At 47.5% G+C, this 21,330-nt stretch overlaps 1 protein-coding gene across 1 annotated transcript in view; it reads right to left on the reverse strand.

Annotated features, from left to right (window-relative positions):
- The window catches only part of SYNE1 (spectrin repeat containing nuclear envelope protein 1), a 2,361,447-nt gene that overhangs the window by 1,466,438 nt on the left and 873,679 nt on the right, over positions 1-21,330 (reverse strand). Inside the window, exons 50-51 of the mRNA XM_078648775.1 lie at positions 15,597-15,888; positions 477-649 (exon numbers count right to left, since the gene is read on the reverse strand). Of these exons, the coding sequence (XP_078504901.1) occupies positions 477-649; positions 15,597-15,888 (465 nt within the window). The remainder of the gene's footprint in view (positions 1-476; positions 650-15,596; positions 15,889-21,330) is intronic.

Here is a 21,330-nt window from a genome sequence, read left to right on the forward strand (position 1 = left end):
GAGAATGTACTGTACTTCTACAGAGGAGGAAGATTTATCAATTGTACCAGCCGATTTTACTTATTAGGGTTTGTAAACTGAAAACATGTTTCACTGGGATGTGTTTCAGCAGTAGTTTATTTCATGTCATATCTGAGGTGGGATAGAGGGAAGTTCATCGGATCGAATACCTACAGATCTTGACTTGCCCACTGCACAAGGACTTGATGTAGCACTGCCAGTACTCCCTGGTCACGACAAGGACCAAGGCATGAGTTGAAGAGCTTTATCCACTGTGGATGTTAATCATACAGTCCTACAATTTATCTCTTAAAAAAAGAAATGCTAAAACATTGTAGTTCTCTAAACCATAAAGAGCGGGCAGTGCACAAATTCTTTAAACTATTGTGTACATTTAAATGAGGCGAAATGAAGAAAGTTATAAATTTTCAAAATCAAATCAGTTCAAAGGGTGCAGTGACACAGTTTGAGAGTACCTGTGACATTTGGTTGAGTCTTGAATGAAGCTGGCCCACACTTCCTTTAGCGTTTGCAGCTGTGTCTGAATCACCTTCTGCCCTTCAGGATTGCTGCTCCTCAGTGCCTGCTCTCCCTTGCCGATTGCCAAATTCAACTTCACTTCACCTTCTCCTTTCATTAAAAGTAACTCCTATTGGGTTATGGAACATTAGTGTAAACAAAACAGAATGCCTTGTAGAGTCACTTTCTAGCAACAGCTGGGGGGGGTTGTCAGATTATAGAAAACAATGATGTATGGACTTCATTTAAGGATCAGTATATACTTAATTCCCTGCATTTTGCAAACATAAATAGAGAGGATGAGGCTGACTTACTTGCCAACTTTCTGAGACCAAAAGATAAGGGTGATTGTTCAGGATTATTATAATGATGATGTTAGATCTGGGGGTCTTTAGTTGGCAATGGTATTCACCTTCGTCCAAATAGGGACCCTTACTTCTCAGTCAGGATAAGGGGATTACACTCCTTAATAACCCCTGCTCACCCCCTTGGTAGCTTGGCACGAGCAGACAGGCTTATCTCAGAGGCAGTGTGTTAAGCATTTGTGAATATACACAGTAATACAGTGATAACATTACAGATGGACACAACACAGGTTTTATAAAAAATAAGTATTCTTTATATAGACTTAAACACAGACCACAAATGAAAAAAATCCACAACACTACACTTAAGATTACTTAAAAGATGATTAAAGTCTTTTAGTTCAAGTTGATGGTAGATGCGACAAAGTTCTCAACAAAATACCTGGATGCGTAACGCAGTGTAAAAAAATGACTCGCAGAAGGGGAGATGCGTCGGTTCCGTGACCCGGGGGTTCGGTTGCGTCCTTCCTCAATGCTTCCGCAGAGTGGCGGACTCGTTGTGAGCCTTACCGGTGCGGAGGTGATGCGTAGATTCTCAGCCTGCGGGCCCGTTGCAGTGCGCAAGATGGCACCTTGATGTGATGCGATGATCCAGTTGCGATGCGAGAAGATGGCGCCCTTGATGCGGCGATGCGATGACGATGCGATGACGCCCTGGCAGCCTTGCGGCGACGCTGTACTTTGGAGCCGTGACAGGCCCTGCGACGCACTTCTCCGGCGATGCGATGGCGACTCTCTCGATGGCGTCACGCTTCTCCGGTGATGCGACAGCAGGCAACTTCGATGAACACACGCTTCCAGGGAGATGCGGCAAAGGCTCGCTTCTCCGGCGTTGCGATGATTTCAGCTGCGGCGGCGACGACACGCTTCTTTTCGATGCATCGCGTTTCCAGCTCCCAGCGGCACGCAAGTGACTGGAGTCAGAATTCCCAGCAAGGAAATTCAGGCGGGAGCTGGAGGTGAAGTCTTTTGGCCCTGAGACTTCAGCAGGAGGCAAGCACAGTTCAAGCCCTTGGAGAATATTCTGTAGATGAAAGTCCTTACAAAGTTCCTTCTCCTTTCCCTTGGCAATAAAGCAACCACTGCAGGCCAACCCATCAAACAGCACACTGGCAGAGGGGCAGTCCAAACTCCTGCAGCTTCCTTGGTTCTTCTCCTTGGCAGAAAGGTTTCTTGTTCCAGAAGTGATCTAAAGTCTGTGGGACTGGGTCCCAATATTTATACCCCAAAATCCTTTGTTCTCTGAAGGCAGAGAGGCCTCTGCCTAGTTCAAACCAGTTCCTGATCACTTTGTTGACATGACTCTCCTCTTCCTTTCACTGTGCAGGGCAGAGACATCAGCCGCCGCACAAGAGGTGGAGCCAGCACAGGAGATGGAAGATACAGCTCTGGAGCACTCTGTTGACAGGATTCCTCTTCTCCTTTCACTGTGCAGGGCAGAGACATCAGACAAGCCACAGGGGGTGGAGCCAGCATTGTAGAGGGAAGGCCCAGCCCTATTCAGGTCCCAGGTGCACTCTCCCCCTCCCATCTGGATGTAAATCTCCCTATTCACCACTGGGCTCTCCCAGACTGTCTCCTGGAATTTCCCCAGCCCTGTCACACACAAACCCAGACAAGGAATACACAACTCAGCGGAGGCGGGCTCAAATGGTTATGCAAGCAAATACCTACTTTCTAAAAGTGGTATTTGTAAACACAGAATATTAAAATAAACTTTACTAAAATATTTATTTTATTATTCTGAGTTCAGGCATACTAAATTCAAATTTCTACCATGTTCCCTGAGTTAGTTAGGATTATAGGAATGTAATAATCTTCACTGCCCATTCTGACTTACGAGAACAGGTAGCCTTCAATAGTGAAAAACGAAAATGGCTGTAATTCACTATTAGAACATGCTACACACATCAAAGCATGTCCTACCTTATACTTACAATGCACCCTGCCCTTGGGCCTACCACAGGGGTGTCTAATATGAAGCAGAGGGAAGGTGTAGGGACTGGCAAGTGGGTGCACTTGGCCAAGTCGACATGGCAGTGCTAGACTGCATACAGGCCTTGCAATGGCAGGCCTGAGACACACTTTACAGGCTGCTTCTGTGGGTGGCACAACCAGTGCTGCAAGCCCACCAGCAGCATTTGATCTACAAGCCCTGGGCACACATGGTGCACTGTACTAGGGGCTGACAGTAAATCAAATAACCCAATTGTGGAATAACCAATCAGTACATCAATTTAACATAGGGAGCACTTGCACTGTGGCACTGATTAGCAGTGGCACAGTGCCCAAAGCAGAAATCCAGCAAAAACATATCAAAACAGAGGAGGGAATCCGTCAAAAATGGAAGGGAGACTCACGCCAATGATGTCAGGTCTAACACGTGTCCCCTCCAGCTGAAATGTGGGGAGAACTGCCCTTCCCCTTGGGAGTTCTCTTCACTAAGGCGGAAAAATCTGGACCGACCATCCGCGTTGGCATGTTCTGTACCAGGGCGGTGTTCCACCGTAAAGTCCATACCCCCCGAGGGAGATGGACCACCTCAACAACTTTGGGTTCTCACCCCTCATCTGCATCAGCCATCTGAGGGGCCTGTGGTCGGTCTGAACCCGGAAGTGAGTCCCAAACAAGTATGGTCGGAACTTCTTAAGTGCCCAGACCACAGCAAATGCCTCACGCTCAATTGCACTCCACCTCTGTTCCCGTGGAAGTAACCTCCTACTGATGAAGGCTACAGGTTAGTCAAAGCCCTCTTAAGTAATCTGTGATAGAACAGCCCCCACACCATGCTCTGAAGCGTCTGTCTGTACAATTAATTCTTTTGAGAAGTTGGGCGCCTGAAGCACGGGTGCTGTGCACATGGCAGTCTTCAGGGCATCAAAAGCCTTCTGACAGGTGTCAGTCCAGTTCACTTTCTTGGGCTGCTTCCTGGAAGTCAGCTCAGTCAAGGGTGCAACAATGTTGCCATACCCCTTGACAAACCTCCTGTAGTACCCTGTGAGTCCTAAAAAGGCTCTCACCTGTGTCTGAGTTTTTGGGGGTTCCCATGCCAGGATAGTATCAATCTTGGGTTGTAGGGGCGCCACCTGGCCGCTTCCTACCTGGTGACCCAAGTACACAACGGAACCCTGCCCGATCTGACACTTACTTGCCTTGATCGTGAGGCCTGCCTTGCGCAGCGCCATCAACACTTCCCAGAGGTGCTGCAAGTGTTCTTACCAACTGGCGCTGAACACTGCAATGTTATCCAGGTAGGTGGCACTGAAATCCTCCAGCCCACCTAACACCTGGTTGACCAACCTCTGAAAGGTGGCAGGTGCATTCTTCATCCCAAAGGGCATAACCTGGAATTGGTAGTGCCCATCTGATGTGAAGAAGGCTGACCTCTCCTTAGCCCCATCAGTCAAGGCGATCTGCCAGTACCCAGACGTCAAATCAAACGTGCTGAGGTACCGTGCAGCCCCTAACCGATCAATGAGCTCATCAGCTCTGGGGATGGGGTGTGCATCAGTCCTGGTGACTGAATTGAGCCCTCTGTAGTCCACACAGAACCGGAGTTCAGGTGAGGCACCCGGCGAGGCAGCCTTTGGGACCAAGACCACTGGGCTGGCCCAAGGACTGTTGGAGGACTCTATGATCCCTAAAGCAAACATTTTGGATATTTCCTCCTTAATGTAAGCCCTAACCTTGTCAGTCACTCTGTAAGCCGTGTGCTTCACAGGAGGACTGTCGCCAGTGTCCACATCATGGACGCACCACTCTGTGACACCAGGAACCAAGGAAAATAGATCAGAAAATCGCCCCAACAGTTGGCAAAAATCTTGCTGCTGATCAGGGGTCAGGGTGGCAGAGAGGCTGACACCATCCACTGACCCATCTTGCTCTGCTGCAGACAGGAGGTCAGGAAGAGGCTCGGTCTCCTCCTCCATTCCATCATCTGTCGCTAGGAGCATGCCCACTTCGGACCTTTCTAAGTGGGGCTTCAGGCGGTTAACATGAAGGATCCTCAAAGGGTTCCTTGGAGACCGCAAGTTCACCAGACAGGTGGCATCACTCTTGCGCTCCACCACCTCGTGTGGACCGGTCTACCTGTCCTGGAGCGCACAAGGCTCCACAGGGGCCATGACCCAAACTTTCTGTCCAGGTTGAAGCTCAATCAGAGTGGCATTCTGATCGTACCACCGCTTCTTCTCTTCCTGGCTGGCTTCCAGATTCGCCTGAGCGAGATCCCTGAAACGCCGAGTCTGGTTCCTGAAGGCCAGCATGTAGCTATATGCACCCTGGGGAGGTTTCCGGGGAGATTGCTCCCAGCCTTCCTTGACCAGACTTAAAGGTCCTCTTACCGGATGACCATACAAAAGCTCAAAGGGGCTAAACCCTAGAGACTTTTGTGGCACCTCTTGGTAGGCAAACAGAAGGCATGGCAAGAGGACGTCCCACTTACACCTCATTGGTTCTTCAAGACCCATGATCATGCCCTTAAGGGTCCGGTTGAATCTTTCAACCAGCCCATTACCTTGTGGGAGGTAAGGAGAGGTGAACTTGTAGGTAACACCACACTCCTTCCACAGAGACTTCATTTAATTAGAAATGAAGTTTGTACCTCGGTCAGACACAACCTCTCTGGGGAACCCCACACGGGAGAAGATCCCCATCAGTGCACGTCCCACCACGGGGGCCGTCACTGTCCTGAGCAGAATGGCTTCCGGGTACCGGGTAGCATGGTTCACCAAGACCAGGATAAACCTGTTGCCCATGGCTGTCTTGGGGTCAAGTGGCCCCACAATGTCAATGCCCACCCGTTCAAAGGGGGTACTGACTACAGGGAAAGGTTGGAGAGGGGCCTTGTGCCTCCTTCCACTTTTCCCACTTGCCTGGCAAGTTTGACAGGTCCTACAATGAGTTTCTGAACTCTTCCGCATTTGGGGCCAATAAAAGTGGGAGACAAGCCTTTCAAAGGTCTTGTTCTGCCCCAGATGACCAGCTAAAGGAACATCATGAGCCAAACCCAGTAGGAAGGCTCTGAAGCCCTGGGGTACCATCAGCACATGGCTGACCCAGGCTCAGCAACCTTAGGCTCGCTATATAGGAGACCATTCTCCCAGTAGATCCAATGTGATCCAGACTGATCACCTGCTGCTTGGTTTGTGGCTTGTTGCCTCAAACCCACAAGAGAAGGGCACTTCTGCTGCTCTTCACAAAATTCCTCCCTGGAGGGACCCCCTTCTTTCTGCCAACGGGTCAGCTCAGGTAGGTTCCCCAGTTCAGAAACTTGCTCACCAGTGGGTTTCAGGGCATCCCCCTCAAGGTCTGCCTCCTCCTGGCCCATGGGAACAATAGGGGCTGGTTTCCCGCGCCCCTTACCTCTTCACTTTAAGGCAGGTCCCTGGGCCATATTTTCAGGCTCCAGGGTCTCTTGAATACCCTTAGCTGCCATAGACCGAGTGGTCACACATGCCCACTCAGGCAGACCCAACATCTCTAAGTGCGCCTTCCTCTCCACCTTCATCCAAGGGGAGTTTTCTAAATCATTGCCTAACAGACAATCAACAGGCATGGATGGCCTCACAGCCACTTGAAGAGTACCAGAGACCCCCCTACTCAAAGGGAACTTGATTCACCTTGCAATGGCTCTCTATGTTGTCAGCGGCAACAACTGGGAAGAATACATTGGGGACTACCTGCTCTTCAGAGACCAAGTGACACTTGACAGCTGTCACACTTGCTCCTGTGTCTCTGAGAGCCTCCACCCATTGGCCATTGATGGTCACCCACTGCCTGTATTTGTTAGTGTTCTCAGGCAGCTGAGTTTTAGGGACCATCTCAAAGTCTCCTAATGAGACAAGGGACATTTCTGCGGGACCCCACCCTCCTTGGGCACCCATCTCCTCCCCACCCAGGGCTACACTGGCCATCTGACGGGGTGGTGCACAGGGTGGCACATACTGTTCCTTCTGAGGACACTGGGGATCATACCAACGGTGTCCCACCTGCTTACACTGAAAGCAGGTAACAGGCCCCCTATGAACAGGTTTATCTGTCGGGGGTCCTGACTTCTTTTCAGGGGGAGGCTGGGAACCCTTACCTTGGTTCTCTTGGGAATTACTTTGGGGACCTTTTTGGAACTCCCTCTGTTTACCCTTGTCCCCCCACTCTTCTGCTGGGGACCCTGCCCACCTTTGGTGGAGTCTCCCACAAGACCCTTGTGGACCCTGGTACTGACCCAGCGGTCCGCCTCTTCAGCAAGCTTTCTAGGGTTAGTCAACTTGCAATCAAAAAGGTGCTGGCTTAGCTCTGGAAAACAATTAGGAGACATGTGTTCCCTAGTAATCAAATCATAGAGCGCTTGAAAATTATCAACATTGCTACCCCTCACCCAACCATCCATAGCTCTGCAAAAGAAAGACACATATTCTACCCAAGTGGTTCCCTCCAGTTTCTTACAATTTCTGAACCTCTGTCTATAGAGCTCTGGAGTTAACCCAAACCTTGTCATCTGTGCTTCCTTCTTGTGGGCAAAGGACATTCTATGAGAACTGGGCAAGTCTAACAAAGTATCCATACCCTCAGTTAAAAAGCGGCCCCAAAACCCCGCTCCCCAATCCTTCTCATTCAACATTGCTATCTCATTGGCTGCAAACCACTGCCCAATATTTTCACTTTTGTGAAAATCTTTGATGAAATCCTTAGGGATATGTACCCTGCCTTCTGAAGGCACAGATGGTGCGCTGCCACCAGAGGGATTGATTTCTAAGCCCTTGGCCTTGATCTCTAACTCCCTCAACATTCTCTCATGCTCCATTCTCATTCTCTCCCTTTCCAAAGGCAACCTGTTATTCTCTGTTTCCCTCTGACTTTCCATCTTAAGCTTAACCAACTCCAGCTTGTGCACCTTATTTCTCTCCCTGTCTTCCAACTCTCTGGGGGACAGGTCTTTGGAAGAGATGCTGCTGCCAGGGGGGGACGGCTCCCCTCTCCTGGCTGGAAACACCGGCCTATCAATTTGCCCATCTGCATCCCCAACAGGCTCCACCACCAGATCAGGGACATTTCTGGCTTCTACCCAGGCCCTCAGCGCCTTTTGGTAGTCTTCCTTTTTAGAAATGCCTGGTGTACCAACTTTCAATTTCCTGCAGAGATACTTGAGCTGTTTCACAGTGTAGGTTTCCAACCTCTCATCCTCAAAATCAAGATCCATAGATGCAACAGATGCTGGTTTACACATGCTAGTAAAAATTGGGAGTCTTCAGGAGAAACTAACAGTCCAAGGAAAAAGGATTAAAAAAAAATATGTGGTCGCGTTTGGTCTGCACTCACTAGTAGTGTACACCAATCACTGTATATGAAACACAAATGCAAAGTCCAAATCCTCACCGCTGACCACCAATGTTAGATCTGGGGGTCTCTAGTTGGCAATGGTATTCACATTTGTCCAAATAGGGACCTTTACTTCTAAGTCAGGATAAGGGGATTACACTCCTTAATAACCCCTGCTCACCCCCTTGGTAGCTTGGCACGAGCAGACAGGCTTATCTCAGAGGCAGTGAGTTAAGCATTTGTGAATATACAATGTAATACAGTGATAACACTACAGATGGACACAACACAGGTTTTATAAAAATAAGTATTCTTTATATAGACTTAAACACAAGACCACAAACAACAAAAATCCACAACTACTGTCAACTACCAAGATGACTTAACCCCTCTCTTCGTTTGTGGACGTCAGTAGCCTGCCCTAGATCAGTGGCTGCCTGTGGGCTACAATCCCATGGAAAAAACAGTTTGGTTTCCCCCTCTCTGTCCCTGATGCTAACCTGTCTACCAAGACAAAAGAGCATTCCCCTCTAGAGTGTGGTTACTATTTGCCCTTCAAAGGCATCTTCACCTTTGAAGCTTGAGTTTTAGTCTAACCCCGTGTTGCTTCCTTCCATAAGGAAGTAACACCGCCTCCAGCGGCAAGCCTCTATTGTTACCTGTCCTGTTTACACATCTAATGAGGCGGCTGAAGGCTGTCTCCTGGTGAGCATCTGCAAATGGCTACTAGAAAACTTGGGCAACAGGGTGGCAACATCCTAAAAGTTTCATGCAGCAACAAGTTACAGTAATTTCGACTTTAGGCATCAAGTTGAGTTTAATTTAAAAAGTTGTTTGATACTTTGAAGTACCAATTTTAGAAGTCCCATTCAGGAGTTAGCACAGCTGAGTTGTCAGTGTGTAACCCTGTACTTGCCAATGGGATTACTCGCCTCTCTCACAGTAAATCACGACAACTGTGAGTGTTTACTGTCAGAACACGTAAAATACATTCTCTATTTTTTAACATGTTGCACCCTGCCTTCAGGGCCAGTTCCCCCCTTAGGGTGCAGGATCAACGCACCGCCTGCTGCGAGCCCAGCAGTAAGCCACAGTCAATACAGGCGCGCAACGCCCATTGGGCTCAAAGGGCTTCAGCACCCCCGTTGTGTGTGGCAGCCCGGGCTCAGACAGCTTCCCGTGCACACACACACAGCCGCACCCGAGTACTTCACAGGTCTTTAAAGACCATGTACATGTTAACAAGGCTTTGTTGTTTTTCATCCCATTTTAGAGCCACTGCATCTCCACTCTGCCTATGGCTGGAAGAATTAGCCTCCCCGAAATTTGTTCTTAGCCCCGCCCCGAAATTTGGCTCTTGTTGCGCCTCTGAGTGAATATATTAGTAAAATGGTGTCAATCATTTCTACAATGTGCTTGCAGGCGAGTGTGAGGGAGGGGGTGATTGCTGCTGATAGACAGCAGCAGCGATGACACAAGTGTAGAGTGCGCATGTCGGATTGACTGGCTGGCTTTTTATGGCCAGCCCGACATGCACACTTCTGCCTCACCAATACAGCAGATTGGAGATACTGGCCGCCAGTCACAAAAGATGAGCTGGGTTAGCCTGCTCCATCCAATCTTGTAACTTCGCCCCTGCTGAAAACAGCATACAGAAGCTACGGGATTGGTTATAGGTTCACGTTAGCCTGACCTGCATGCAGCCTCCAAGTTAGAGCAACGCACAGGCTCTTAGGGCGGGCCTCGCCTTTGTAGGGGAGTTCTACTAGTTGTAGCTGCACCATGGAAATCCCTGGATGTGGTGAGAGCCCAGTCGCTCAGCTTCCCCTGGGACGGGACTATGCATTCTCAACTTATAACTGAGTAGGCCTGGGCGGTGAGCTTCGCTCCGTTCGCAGAGTTTGCCAAGTTTTCTGCACTCCGCATTCTGCGGAGCTCACAGAGCGCAGAAAGCTCCTCTTCGCGATGTGCAGTGGAGTTTTTCCCCCGCTCGCGATCGCGAACGGTAAGTTTGCAATCGTGAACAGTAAATTCACGAGCACGAGCTGCCGCTCGGGTAGAATTGCTATCCAAAAGGCAGAAATACAAGCACAAATTGCAGTTCGCACTGCACTCCGCCACTCGCTGAACTTCGCAGAGGGTTTTTGTAACTTCTCGGAGTTCCGCGTAGAAAAACTCTGCGAACCACGCCCAGAAGTGCAGATGCAATACCCGGATGAGGCCGCAGGGTTTCACTCAATCTCACAACGACCACTGCTGCCGCATTGCACAGTGACTCTCCCGGCGAAACTGCTAGGTCCCTGATCAGCACACCCTCATTGATGAAGACCATCGGAGCAGATAGACGTGGTGAAAGTGGCCCTTATGCAAGGCACTTTAAGAAAGACGTACTGTTGGAAGTGGCAATTGTTCTGGTATTATGTATTCCTGGTACATAAGGGTGATCTGGAATAGCTGTTAACACGCAACCATGTGTGGGTACTAATGTTGTCGCCACGTGCCTCACTTTTCTCACCTAATTCAGGGGGACGCACGCGCACTATCCACTTGTCCCTGTTGAACACTAGTTGGTTTTAGAATCTAAGCGCACTACACACATTTAACACGCACACCATAGGTGCATTCTAACATACAATCCTTAACAACGTTCTGCTGTATTTCCTGGCTTTATTGGCACTTCCACCTTTCCTGGTGATCCAAGGCATTTTAGAGCCTGCCCTTCTAATCTGCCATTTCAAAGTATTGTGCATTGCCTGTCTTAATAGCCTGTTTACTGAACGATGAGGGCATCATCAAAAGTGCCTTAGTATGATTGCCTTTCAGTTCAACAATGTACAGTTTACTCAGTGCGATGTAAGTGCAGTGCCACCTGCTGTCATAATGCATAAACTACAGCCAACAGTAACAACAGTTATTCTTGCAGTAACTCAGAGCCTGGCCCCACGTTGCAGATAAGAATCAACAAAACTAGTCAATTTCTCCTCAGCTCCTTGTGATTAGTGACCATTAGCCAGATGTAGGTAACTTCCATTTAGCGAGTCCTTAATAGCGATTATTACCGAATCGCTATTAAGGACTCGCCAAATGGAATGTAAGTAGGAATCGCTAAAATATTAGCAATTCCTTAACATTCCTTAATAACAAATCGGTAATTCCGATTCCTTATTAAGGAATACCTAGCCATTCATTCCTATGGGCTAGGAGGCCCATAGGAATGAATGGGAAGAGATTCACTATTAGCGATTCAGTATTACCGAATCGTTAATAGCGGGAGGTATTTCAAGGGTGCCAGGGTGTCCAAAGGACACCCTGTTGCACCCCTGAAGAGTGCATGTATGCCACTTGGCACATTAAAACAAGCAAAAAAGTGCTTTTTGTAAGGAAATCGCTATTTACCACCAACTTGAAGTTGGTGGTAAATAGCGATTCCTTAAGGCTGAGGTGCACTGTTTTCAGTGCTACGTACATTGCATTTAAGGAATCGGTATTTCCGATTCCTTAAATGCAGGAGCAAAATAAGGAATCGCTATTTTGCGATTCCTTATTTTGCATGTAGGTTTAAAGTCACCTACATCGCACATGACTAAATACAGGTCGGTAACGCCGAAATTTGTTAAATTTCGGCGTTACCGACTGGTATTTAGCCACCTACATCTGGCCCCAAACTCCTTACAAGTGCTTGGAGGACGTTTATGAGGTCAGTTAAAGTGAACATACGAGATTTCTTCCATTAGTTCTTAAATTTCAAATCTTGTGGGCAAGTTACTACGATCTAAAGTATCATGGAATCTTTCAAATCTTAAACTTCCTACGTGGGAGTGACCAAAGCAGCCAAGCAAGAAGCAGCAGGTTACAAACAATCATTTTGTGCTTTGTTTTGTGGATCTCTGTATCATTATTGGAAAGAAATGAAACCAGTTATGAAAAAACATACATCAGTTCATGTTGATTTCTAACTTTAACAGTACTACAACATTTATTTTCGAAAATTAGTTTAATGAATTTTTCAGGGATGTGATAGTATTAAATACTCAAAGTTACGTTAAGATAACTTCTCATGCACGGTTAAAATTCGCATAATTATGTTAACGGTCAGTCTTGAAACAGAAACAATACTGCATCAATTGTTAAGGTTGAAACACAGATTTTGTTTCTACCAGGAAGTGTTTCCTCTTGCACTGCTCAAACTCACACCCATGCTTGAATGTCTTCTTTATCCCTGCTTATATCCGGTATAGGAGGTGGCTCAACAGCCCCCCATTCACACACATCCACAGATTTTCCAGTGCTTAGCATTTCTGCTTTTATTAAATGCAGTGCATGACCATTTAGAAAGTCAACGTTTCAAAGAGCGCAGAAGAGAAGCTGAAGGATCACTCATGAAATACCACGTCCCGTCTGTATCTGTATGCCTTTTCGACACACCATTCATTTTGACAGGGCTTTAATGTTTATTTTTGTTAATGTTATAATATTCTGTTACTGAATTTCGACATCTGCTGCATCCAATTGCATTGTTGCCTAAGTATAGAGAAAACAATATACAGTAGTGTGGTGACTGAAATGATGGCTCAGTGAGGTGATGGTTGGACACTAGGAAGAACGTTTTAAGAGTTATAATGCCTTAGCTGCCGTGTGTTTCTGTAATACAGTTAAATTGGTTTAGTGTTCTACCTTATGATATAACCGAGGACTTGCTCGGACTTCAGAGGTGTTCTTATTAAAAAAAAACAAGCAGGGTGCCATAATATGCAAAGTAGTATCAGCATCTGGTACGCATTACAGGCTGACATTGTTTCGTGCCCTAATGATGTCCTAACTATAATTGCTTTAGTAACCTTCTTCCTTTCTCAAATTTGCTTAAAAATACACCATTTGCCCACTCTTTTAAAAAAAAATTCTCATGTGGGGCAACTTCCCTCCCCCCCTGAACTCCCCTATATGACTATCAGGCGTGCTTGCTGCACTTGTGCGCTGCAGGACACTCATTCCAAATGTTTACAACCCACCACCAGGGGCGGCTCTAGGCTCATGGCGGCCCTGGGCAGGGAGCGTAGGTAGGGGGCCCCGGAAGAGGGGGTCCGGGCGGAGCCCCCCGGAGCTCAGAAAGGTGTTTTAATAAAACGTCCAGAAAAGGCGCTAGATGAACAGTACCTGCGGCTGCTCCTACCCTTCCGAATTCATCTCAGAATGATAAAATTTAGGAGGAGCCAGATTGCTCCTTCCTGTGACGCTATGAAAGCCTGCTGAGCCGCCTTTCTCTTTAGTTTCGAATAACCAGATTTGTGTACTCAAATTCTCTTCATTTTGCTTGCAATGTTATATACGCCTGTACCAGTGGGCCAGCAGTGGGTAGGGAAAAAAAGAAGCCAATCAGGAACCAGGAGGAACGCAGGTGCGGAGGCCAGTGAATGAGGGTGGGGGTCAGGCTGTTTATGAAGTGGAACAGAGCCGGAGGCCGCCAAATCCCTGCCAGGGCCCTTCACGCAAATATGTATCCATCCTCAGAGGATTATTATATTAAGGATATATATTGGCGTGGCAGCCCCTGGGGTTTGGTGGCCCTGTGCAGGTACACAGCTTGCACATGCCTAAGGCCGCCCCTGCCACCACTTCAAATGTCACCAGGTGCCACTGCCTGCCTTAGGACCCTGCTTTAGGGGGGACTGTTCCACATTAAACAGGGAGGTTTGGTCTTTGCCATTGTTTAAAATGATATAGTTGATTGAGAAGTTTTTTAACTGCTCTGCCAGCCTGCAGTGGCAGGTTGGGAGACACAGTTTATCTTGTCCCACTCAGGGTGGAGCAACTAGTGCTGCAGCCCCTGAGGGGCACCTTAACTAACAGGGCCCGTGCACCGCTGTCATCATATACTAGGGATTTAAAAGCAAGTTGGCTCATACTAATTGGGTACAGGCCAATCCAACATACATGTTTAAGGTTCAGGACACTTGCACTGAGGTCTGGTTAGAAGGCCTCTGTGCACTCTCAGAGTCAAAAATCCAGAAGCATCAGTCTGGGGGTGACCTTGCAAAAAGAAGCATTTCCTTACAGCTAAGACAGCTAATGTCTTGCAATGGAAGTCTACCTGTTCACCTAAGTGTTCTACAAGGCTAAAAGAATTACTATAATGGGCTGAGGTTGAGAGTGCAGCTCTCAACAGTATTAGAAACTGAGTATGTGGCAAACATATAGTTATTGTGTAGGACATGATTCTGCTCAGTTTAATGGCGAAAGATGATGATAAACAACCATGAAATGTAGAAATGTAATCAGAATTAATGTGATTGATACCTAGGTGTTATATGCTTTGCGCTTCCTCTTACACCCTCGCTTATCCACTATTGACTAAGTTGGGATCATCCATCAGGGAGATTTCTGCTTAGGCATGACAAACTGTGCAATGATGTGTTTGCTTTCCTCACTTACTGAACCAGGCAAGGATGTGATTAAACTCTGTAAATTACAATGAGGCTCTAGATGGTTTGTTGAAATCACTGGACACTGGTAATGTTAACATAAGGAAGGATTCAGGAATCACTGGCCATTCATTGATGTAAGCAGAATAACACTTCAATTGGACAGTCTGAAATGGTTGTAAATGAAATGTTGAATCGTTTTAATTATCACATATATTTCTGCCTTTCTATGTATATTAAGAACCATTCTGTCATTTCAGTACTCTAATTTATAAGATTTATTTCTTACTTCTTAATTCAAAATCAATTTAACTTTGAATAAATACACCTCTTAAAGGCTGCAAAAAAGCACAGAGTCTGGTTTGATTAAGACTCAAAAGAAATTACATAGCTGTAAACATTATATGAAAGAGCAGTGAAGTGTGTGAGAATATACATAAATCAGGTAAAATATATTTGGATTTATCTTTCGAGCAATTACGATGCAATGGCTGGATGGAAGCTTCTAATATGCTGCATTGTCTTTTGTTGTTGTGGTGTCAAGCAGTTGAAATCAACACATTTTTCAAATAGACTTTTTTTATTTATATAGACTTATATGAAAGCCTTTGAGTGATGCCGGTGGCTGATAAAAACGAAGTTTAGATAAACACTGACTTTTAATTACAAAATTATGAGATTTTCAATTAATTTTGTGCTAATAGTTGAAAGTAGGATCTGTTCCTCAAAGTATGTGAGTGTGTGTCCGTCTATGTCTGTGTTTATATGTCTGTGTGTTTGTACATACATTCAATTGCTCTCTAATATGAACCACATACCTTTAACAAGCTTTTTGAGCTGAAATCAGAAAACAAACGGATGCCAAAGAATACAACTTTAGTGTATACTTAGGGTCACATGTGCTTTTAAAGCATATTTCACATTTCTTGATTGATTTTTAATGCTGGTCTATTCCTTCCAGTGGACAACACATTACCTGGACTTGCAGCACGCATCTTTCTAACAACTCTCTTCCTCCAATGGTACTCTCGGCGGCCGCCAACTTGTCTTGAACATCCTTCAACCAAGACCACGTGCTCTGCAGCACTTCCTCGAAAGACTGATGCTCCTGCAAGGCAACTAGAGATGTTCGCAGTTTTTCCTTGACAGTTTTGAGCAGGTTCTGGTACCCTGCATGAAGCTGGGTAGCCAAACGGAATTCACTGCCATCACCACAACCGATCTCGTTCAATGCCTGGGCCCGTTGAGAAAGTTTATCAAATGATTCTCTGATTAAAAACAGAAAGTAAAGAAATTATTGAAATACAATACAATGGAACAATGAATATGGAACACTGCTCTTCTATGACCTATTTTGAATAAGTCAGGAATAACTGAAAAGATATATACATTCAAAAGTTTGTAATTGGCAGGACACCACATCTATGTAAAATTCATTCTTTTAGAGAAACTGAGCAAATAACTAATGATGAGACTAAAGAAAAAGTTACTTACCTTCGGTAATGCTTTTTCTGGTGGATATAGTATCTGCCTATGGATTCCTCACCTTGTGAATATCCCCTGCGCCAGCAGCATTCGGAAATTTGTGTAGCTCTCCACGCCGACGAGGACAACGCCAGAATAGCATGGCTCCGCTCGCGGCTCCGCTGACGTCACTGGAGCCATAAGAGAACCTCGTCGGCGTGATGACGTCAGTTCCGCCCTTTTTTCCGTGCCTTCGAGGCAAACGGACGGACCGACACAAATATATATAGTATATACAGTACACAGTATTCAAACCAACACACACAGTGTGAAATCAATGCAGGAAAGCAAAAAGAATAATACACTTCCTTGGAAAGTAACAGATAGAAATTATCACCATTGCAGGTATACAAGGGTGGACAACGGGGAGGCGGGTGGGTCAGTGAGGAATCCACAGGCAGATACTGTATCCACCAGAAAAAGCGTTACCGAAGGTAAGTAACTTGTTCTTCTGATGGATCCATCTGCCAGTGGATTCCTCACCTTGTGAATAGAGTCCCACAGCAGTCCCCACTCCCGGAGGAGGGTGTCCACCCTTCTATACCAAAGTGTCCATCCCTCCTCACCTCGGAATCGAAGCAGTTATGCTTTGCGAAAGTGTGGCAGGAGGCCTAAGTTGCCGCTCTACAAATGTCCTCCACAGGAACACCCCTACACAAGGAAGATGTAGAAGACTGCTCTGGTAGAGTGAGCTCTAATACCCTCTGGAGGTTCCTTACCCGCCAAAGAATAACAGATCTTGATGCACAAGATAATCCACCTGGAAAGAGTGCACTTGTGCACCGTTCTGCCTTTCCTGCAGCCAATGAAGCCCACGAATAGCTGGTAAACCACACAAAAGTCTTTAGTCCTATCGAGGTAAAAACTCACAGCCCTTCGGGTCCAAGCAGTGAAGCCGCTCCTCCTCCTGAGAAGGGCGAGGGGGAGGATAGAAGGTAGGAAGGGTAATGGACTGCCCCAGATGGAAGGGAGTTACCACCTTAGGCAGAAAAGCAGCCCTGGTCCTGAGTACCATTCTATCAGCATGAATGGTCAAGAACGGGGGCTTCGAACTCAGAGCTTGAAGCTCACTTACCCTCCTTGCCAAGGTTTTGGCAACAAGAAATACTGTTTAAAGAGACAATAGTCTCAAGGGACACTTGTGCAAAGGCTCAAAGGGAGAACCCATCAAGTAGGTTAATACAAGATTTAAGTCCCATTGAGGAACAATAAAGGAAGTGGGCGGAAACTTGTTAGTAAGGCCCTTAATGAACCTTAATACAGTGGGCGACTTGAACAAAGACGGATGATCCGGCAAGCAAATGAATGCCGACAAAGCCGATAAATAGCCCTTCACAGTAGCCACAGCAAAGCCCTGCTGGGCTAGAGAGCAAACTGAAGGATGTTAGATAAACGAGCCCTCAAAGGGTCATTAGACTTCTCCCCCCACCATTTGACAAATTTGGACCACCTGTAAGAATAAATAGACTTGGTGGAGTGTCGCCTGGCCGATAAAATAACATCCACCACGTCAGGCAGGAGAGAAAAAGAATTCAGGTTGCCCCGTTCAATCTCCAGGCATGAAGGTGTAAACTCTGGAGGTGGGAGTGTAGAACCTGCCCCTGCGAGAGGAGGTCTGCCCTGAGAGGGAGAGGGAGCGTAGGGTGCGACAAGAGGTGAAGTAGATCTGTGTACCACACCCTTCTTGGCCAATCCAGGGCGATCAATATGACTTGGGCCCGGTCTTGGCGAATCTTCCTCAGAACCAGAGGAAACAAGGGTATGGGAGGAAACGCATAAAGGAGTGGTGAGCCCCAACTCAACTGAAATGCATCCCCAAAAGCTCCCTGCGTCTGATACTGGAGACTGCAGAATGACGGGCAGTGAGCGTTCTCATGAGTGGCAAACAGGTCCACGCGAGGGGTTCCCCACGTCCGAAAGATGTGACGAACCACCTCTGGATGAAGCCTCCACTCGTGGTCGGCAGAGAACTGCCGACTGAGACTGTCTGCACGCACGTTCAGAACTCCAGCCAGATGATTCGCCATCAGACAAATTTCTGCAGAGATGATGCAACCCTACTCCTCCCTGCTTGTTGACATACCACATCCCGGTAGTGTTGTCCGTCAGGACTTGAACCGACTGACCACGAAGGGAAGGGAGGAAGGCCTTGAGCGCCAAAAGTATAGCCGCAACTCCAGAAGGTTGATGTGAAGCAACCTTTCCTCTGGAGACTAAAGACCCTTGATCTCCAGGTCCCCAGATGAGCACCCCACCCTAGAGTGGATGCATCCGTTATCACTGTGGCCACCGATGGAGGAAGGTGGAAGGGCTTTCCTTGAGACAGATTGTCTTTTCACACTCCACCAAGAACCAAGACAGATCTGCTGCAGTGTCTCTGGAGATCTTGATCGACTCCCTGAGATCCCCATTGTGTTGAAACCACTGCACCACTGGAGTGCCCTCATATGCCAGCGTGCATGGTTGACCAGCAGAATGCAGGAAGCAAACAGACCAAGCAGGTGAAGGACCTTCAGGACTGGAACGACCTCTCCATTATAGAATAAAGGAATCATTTCCTGAATGTCGAGAATCCTATGTGGAGGTGGGAATGCTCGACACACAGTAGTGTCCAGTACCGCCCCTATGAACAGGTTGCGCTGAGAGGGCACCAGGTGAGATTTGGGCACGTTTATCGAGAAACCCAATTTGTACAACAGCTGAGTTGTCACCTGCAGATGATGAAGCACCTTCTCTGGCGACTCCGCTTTGAGCAGCCAGTTGTCCAGATAGGGGAAAACTGGAATCCCCAATCTCCTGAGATGGGCTGCCACCACTCCCATCACCTTGGGGAAGACTCAATGTGCAGAAGTCCAAACGGGAGAACCGCAAACTGAAAAGTTGCGACCCTACCGTAAAACGGAGATACTTCCTGTGCGACTTCAGGATTGGAATATGAAAACATGCATCCTGCAAGTCGATCAACACCATCCAGTCTTCCTGTTGCAGCGCTTGAAGAACCTGCGCTAGGGTGAGCATCTTGAACTTTTCCTGCTTCAGAAAAAGATTCAAGATCCTGAGATACAGGATTGGATGTAACCTGCCATTCTTCTTGGGAATCATGAAATACAGGGAGTAGCCTCCTGACCCCTTACCAGCTCTGGAACCACCTCTATTGCACCTTTTTTTTAGTAATGTTAGGACTTCCTCCTGCAGGAGAAGAAGGTGGTCCTCTGAACATGCCCCTAGGCAAGGAGGGTAATTTGGAGGGAGTTCCTGAAAGGGAAGAGCATACCCATTCCCACAAGATTTAGAACCCAAAGATCTGTAGTGATCGATTCCCAATCTTGTAGAAAATGGGTAAGCCGACCCCCTACAGGACCCACATGATCCAGAATGTTGGATCTAAGGCTGCTTTGCTGTGACAAGAGGGGCGGAGGTAGAGGAGAGGGAGGAGGAGGAGGAGGAGGAGGGCTGACGACCTCGTGGACGTCCTGTGTTCTTGCCTCTATATGATTTATAGAGAGTATTTTGCTGCTGCTGCTGAGGCTGCCTGTAGGTTTGACAGGACGACCTTCCAAAACCTCTGTATCTTCTATAACTGGAACCTCTAGGCTGCGCCTGCAGGCCCAAAGACTTAGCGGTGGCCTTGCTGTCTTTTGACCTCTCCAAGGCTGCATCTGCTTTTTTACCAAACAGACCAGAGCCATCAAAAGGGAGGTCAAGAAGAGTCGCCTGCACATCCGGAGAGAACTCCGACGACCTGAGCCAAGCACTTCTCCTCGTGGCAACCAAAGAACCCATAATTCTAGCAACAGAGTCCGCAGTGTCCAGACCACTCTGTATAACCTGGCGTGCAGCTGCCTGTGTGTGCACCAAAACTTCATTAACATTTTGTATGTCCTCTTCAGACAATTTAGGAGCAAGCTGTTTTGCAGAATCCATAAGAGCATGTATGTAACGGCCCAAAAGACAGGTGGCGTTTGTGGACTTCAAGGCCATACTTGCTGATGAAAAGATCTTTTTAGCTGATTGATCAAGTCTCTTAGAATCTCTGTCCCCAGGGACTTGAGGAAAAGCCCCAGATGATTTCTTAGAACAAGCAGCTTGAACCACCGAGCTCTCAGGGGAAGGATGAGATGTAAGGAAATCCGGGTCTCCTGGAGCCGTCCTGTACCTCCTAGCGACAGATGTTGATACTGCTGGAGCTGAAAAGGGCTTACGCCAGACTTCCAAAACTGGTTCAGTGATAGCATCATTAAAAGGCAATAAGGGCTCTATCACAGTGGAGGGAGAATGTAGAACCTCAGTTAAAATATTAGACTTAAACTCAGCTGTTGGAAGATGTAGATCTAAAAGCTCTGCTGCTTTCCTAATAACTGCGTGGTAAGGAGCCACATCCTTAGAAGGAATATCTGTAGAAGGAGAAAGTTCCCACTCTGGGGACGTATCTAGTCCACTAGCCTCCTTCAACCTCTCAAATAAGTCTTCAGACTCTTCAAGTTCACCTTCCTCCTTTTCTTCCTCTGCTCAATAGCGTTGCTCCTCCGAAACTCTCTGCACCAACAGCCTCAACCTCATCCTCGGAACCAACGTCGGTGGCGCCAGACACGGCTCCGACGCCGGCGTCGAACACGGATCTGAAGGCACAGCCTGAGTCGAGCGAGGTCGAGCTGACGTGCCGGAGAAGAAGGATACGGCGTCGATATCCTCTGCGCCGGGAAATGCCAGGATGGAGCCGCTGGTAGAAACGGCATAAAGGGAGCATGAGGAACTCCCAGGTTAAAGGCCATAGGACCCATGGGACCCGAAGGCACTCCAGAGGGGTACATACCTCTAGTAAAGACTCCATACATCGTATTCAAGTAATATGATGGATCCGTACCCGGGTCAGGAAAAGGTGGGTAGGCCCCCGGGACAGTCACCGGCTGAGGCATTACTGGACTCGGGCCAGTCGGCGCCGACGGAGGAGTGAATGGAGCCACTGATTCATCAGGGACTGGAACTTCATCCACCGGAGCAGGAGACTGAACCGGTGTCGGAGAATGCGCAGGCGAAGCCGATCAAACAGGAGTACCTTGATTTGAGCCTGAAGGGGATGGAGAGACAAAGTCCTTACGACGTCGAGGAGCTGGCGAAGTCGACTTTGGAGCCGATTCCTTGTCTCAACGGCGTCGAGAGCCGTGCCTCTTCTTCTTCTTGTGCTT

Source organism: Lissotriton helveticus, chromosome 6 (genome assembly GCF_964261635.1).
Source record: "Lissotriton helveticus chromosome 6, aLisHel1.1, whole genome shotgun sequence".
Classification (NCBI taxonomy): domain Eukaryota; kingdom Metazoa; phylum Chordata; class Amphibia; order Caudata; family Salamandridae; genus Lissotriton; species Lissotriton helveticus.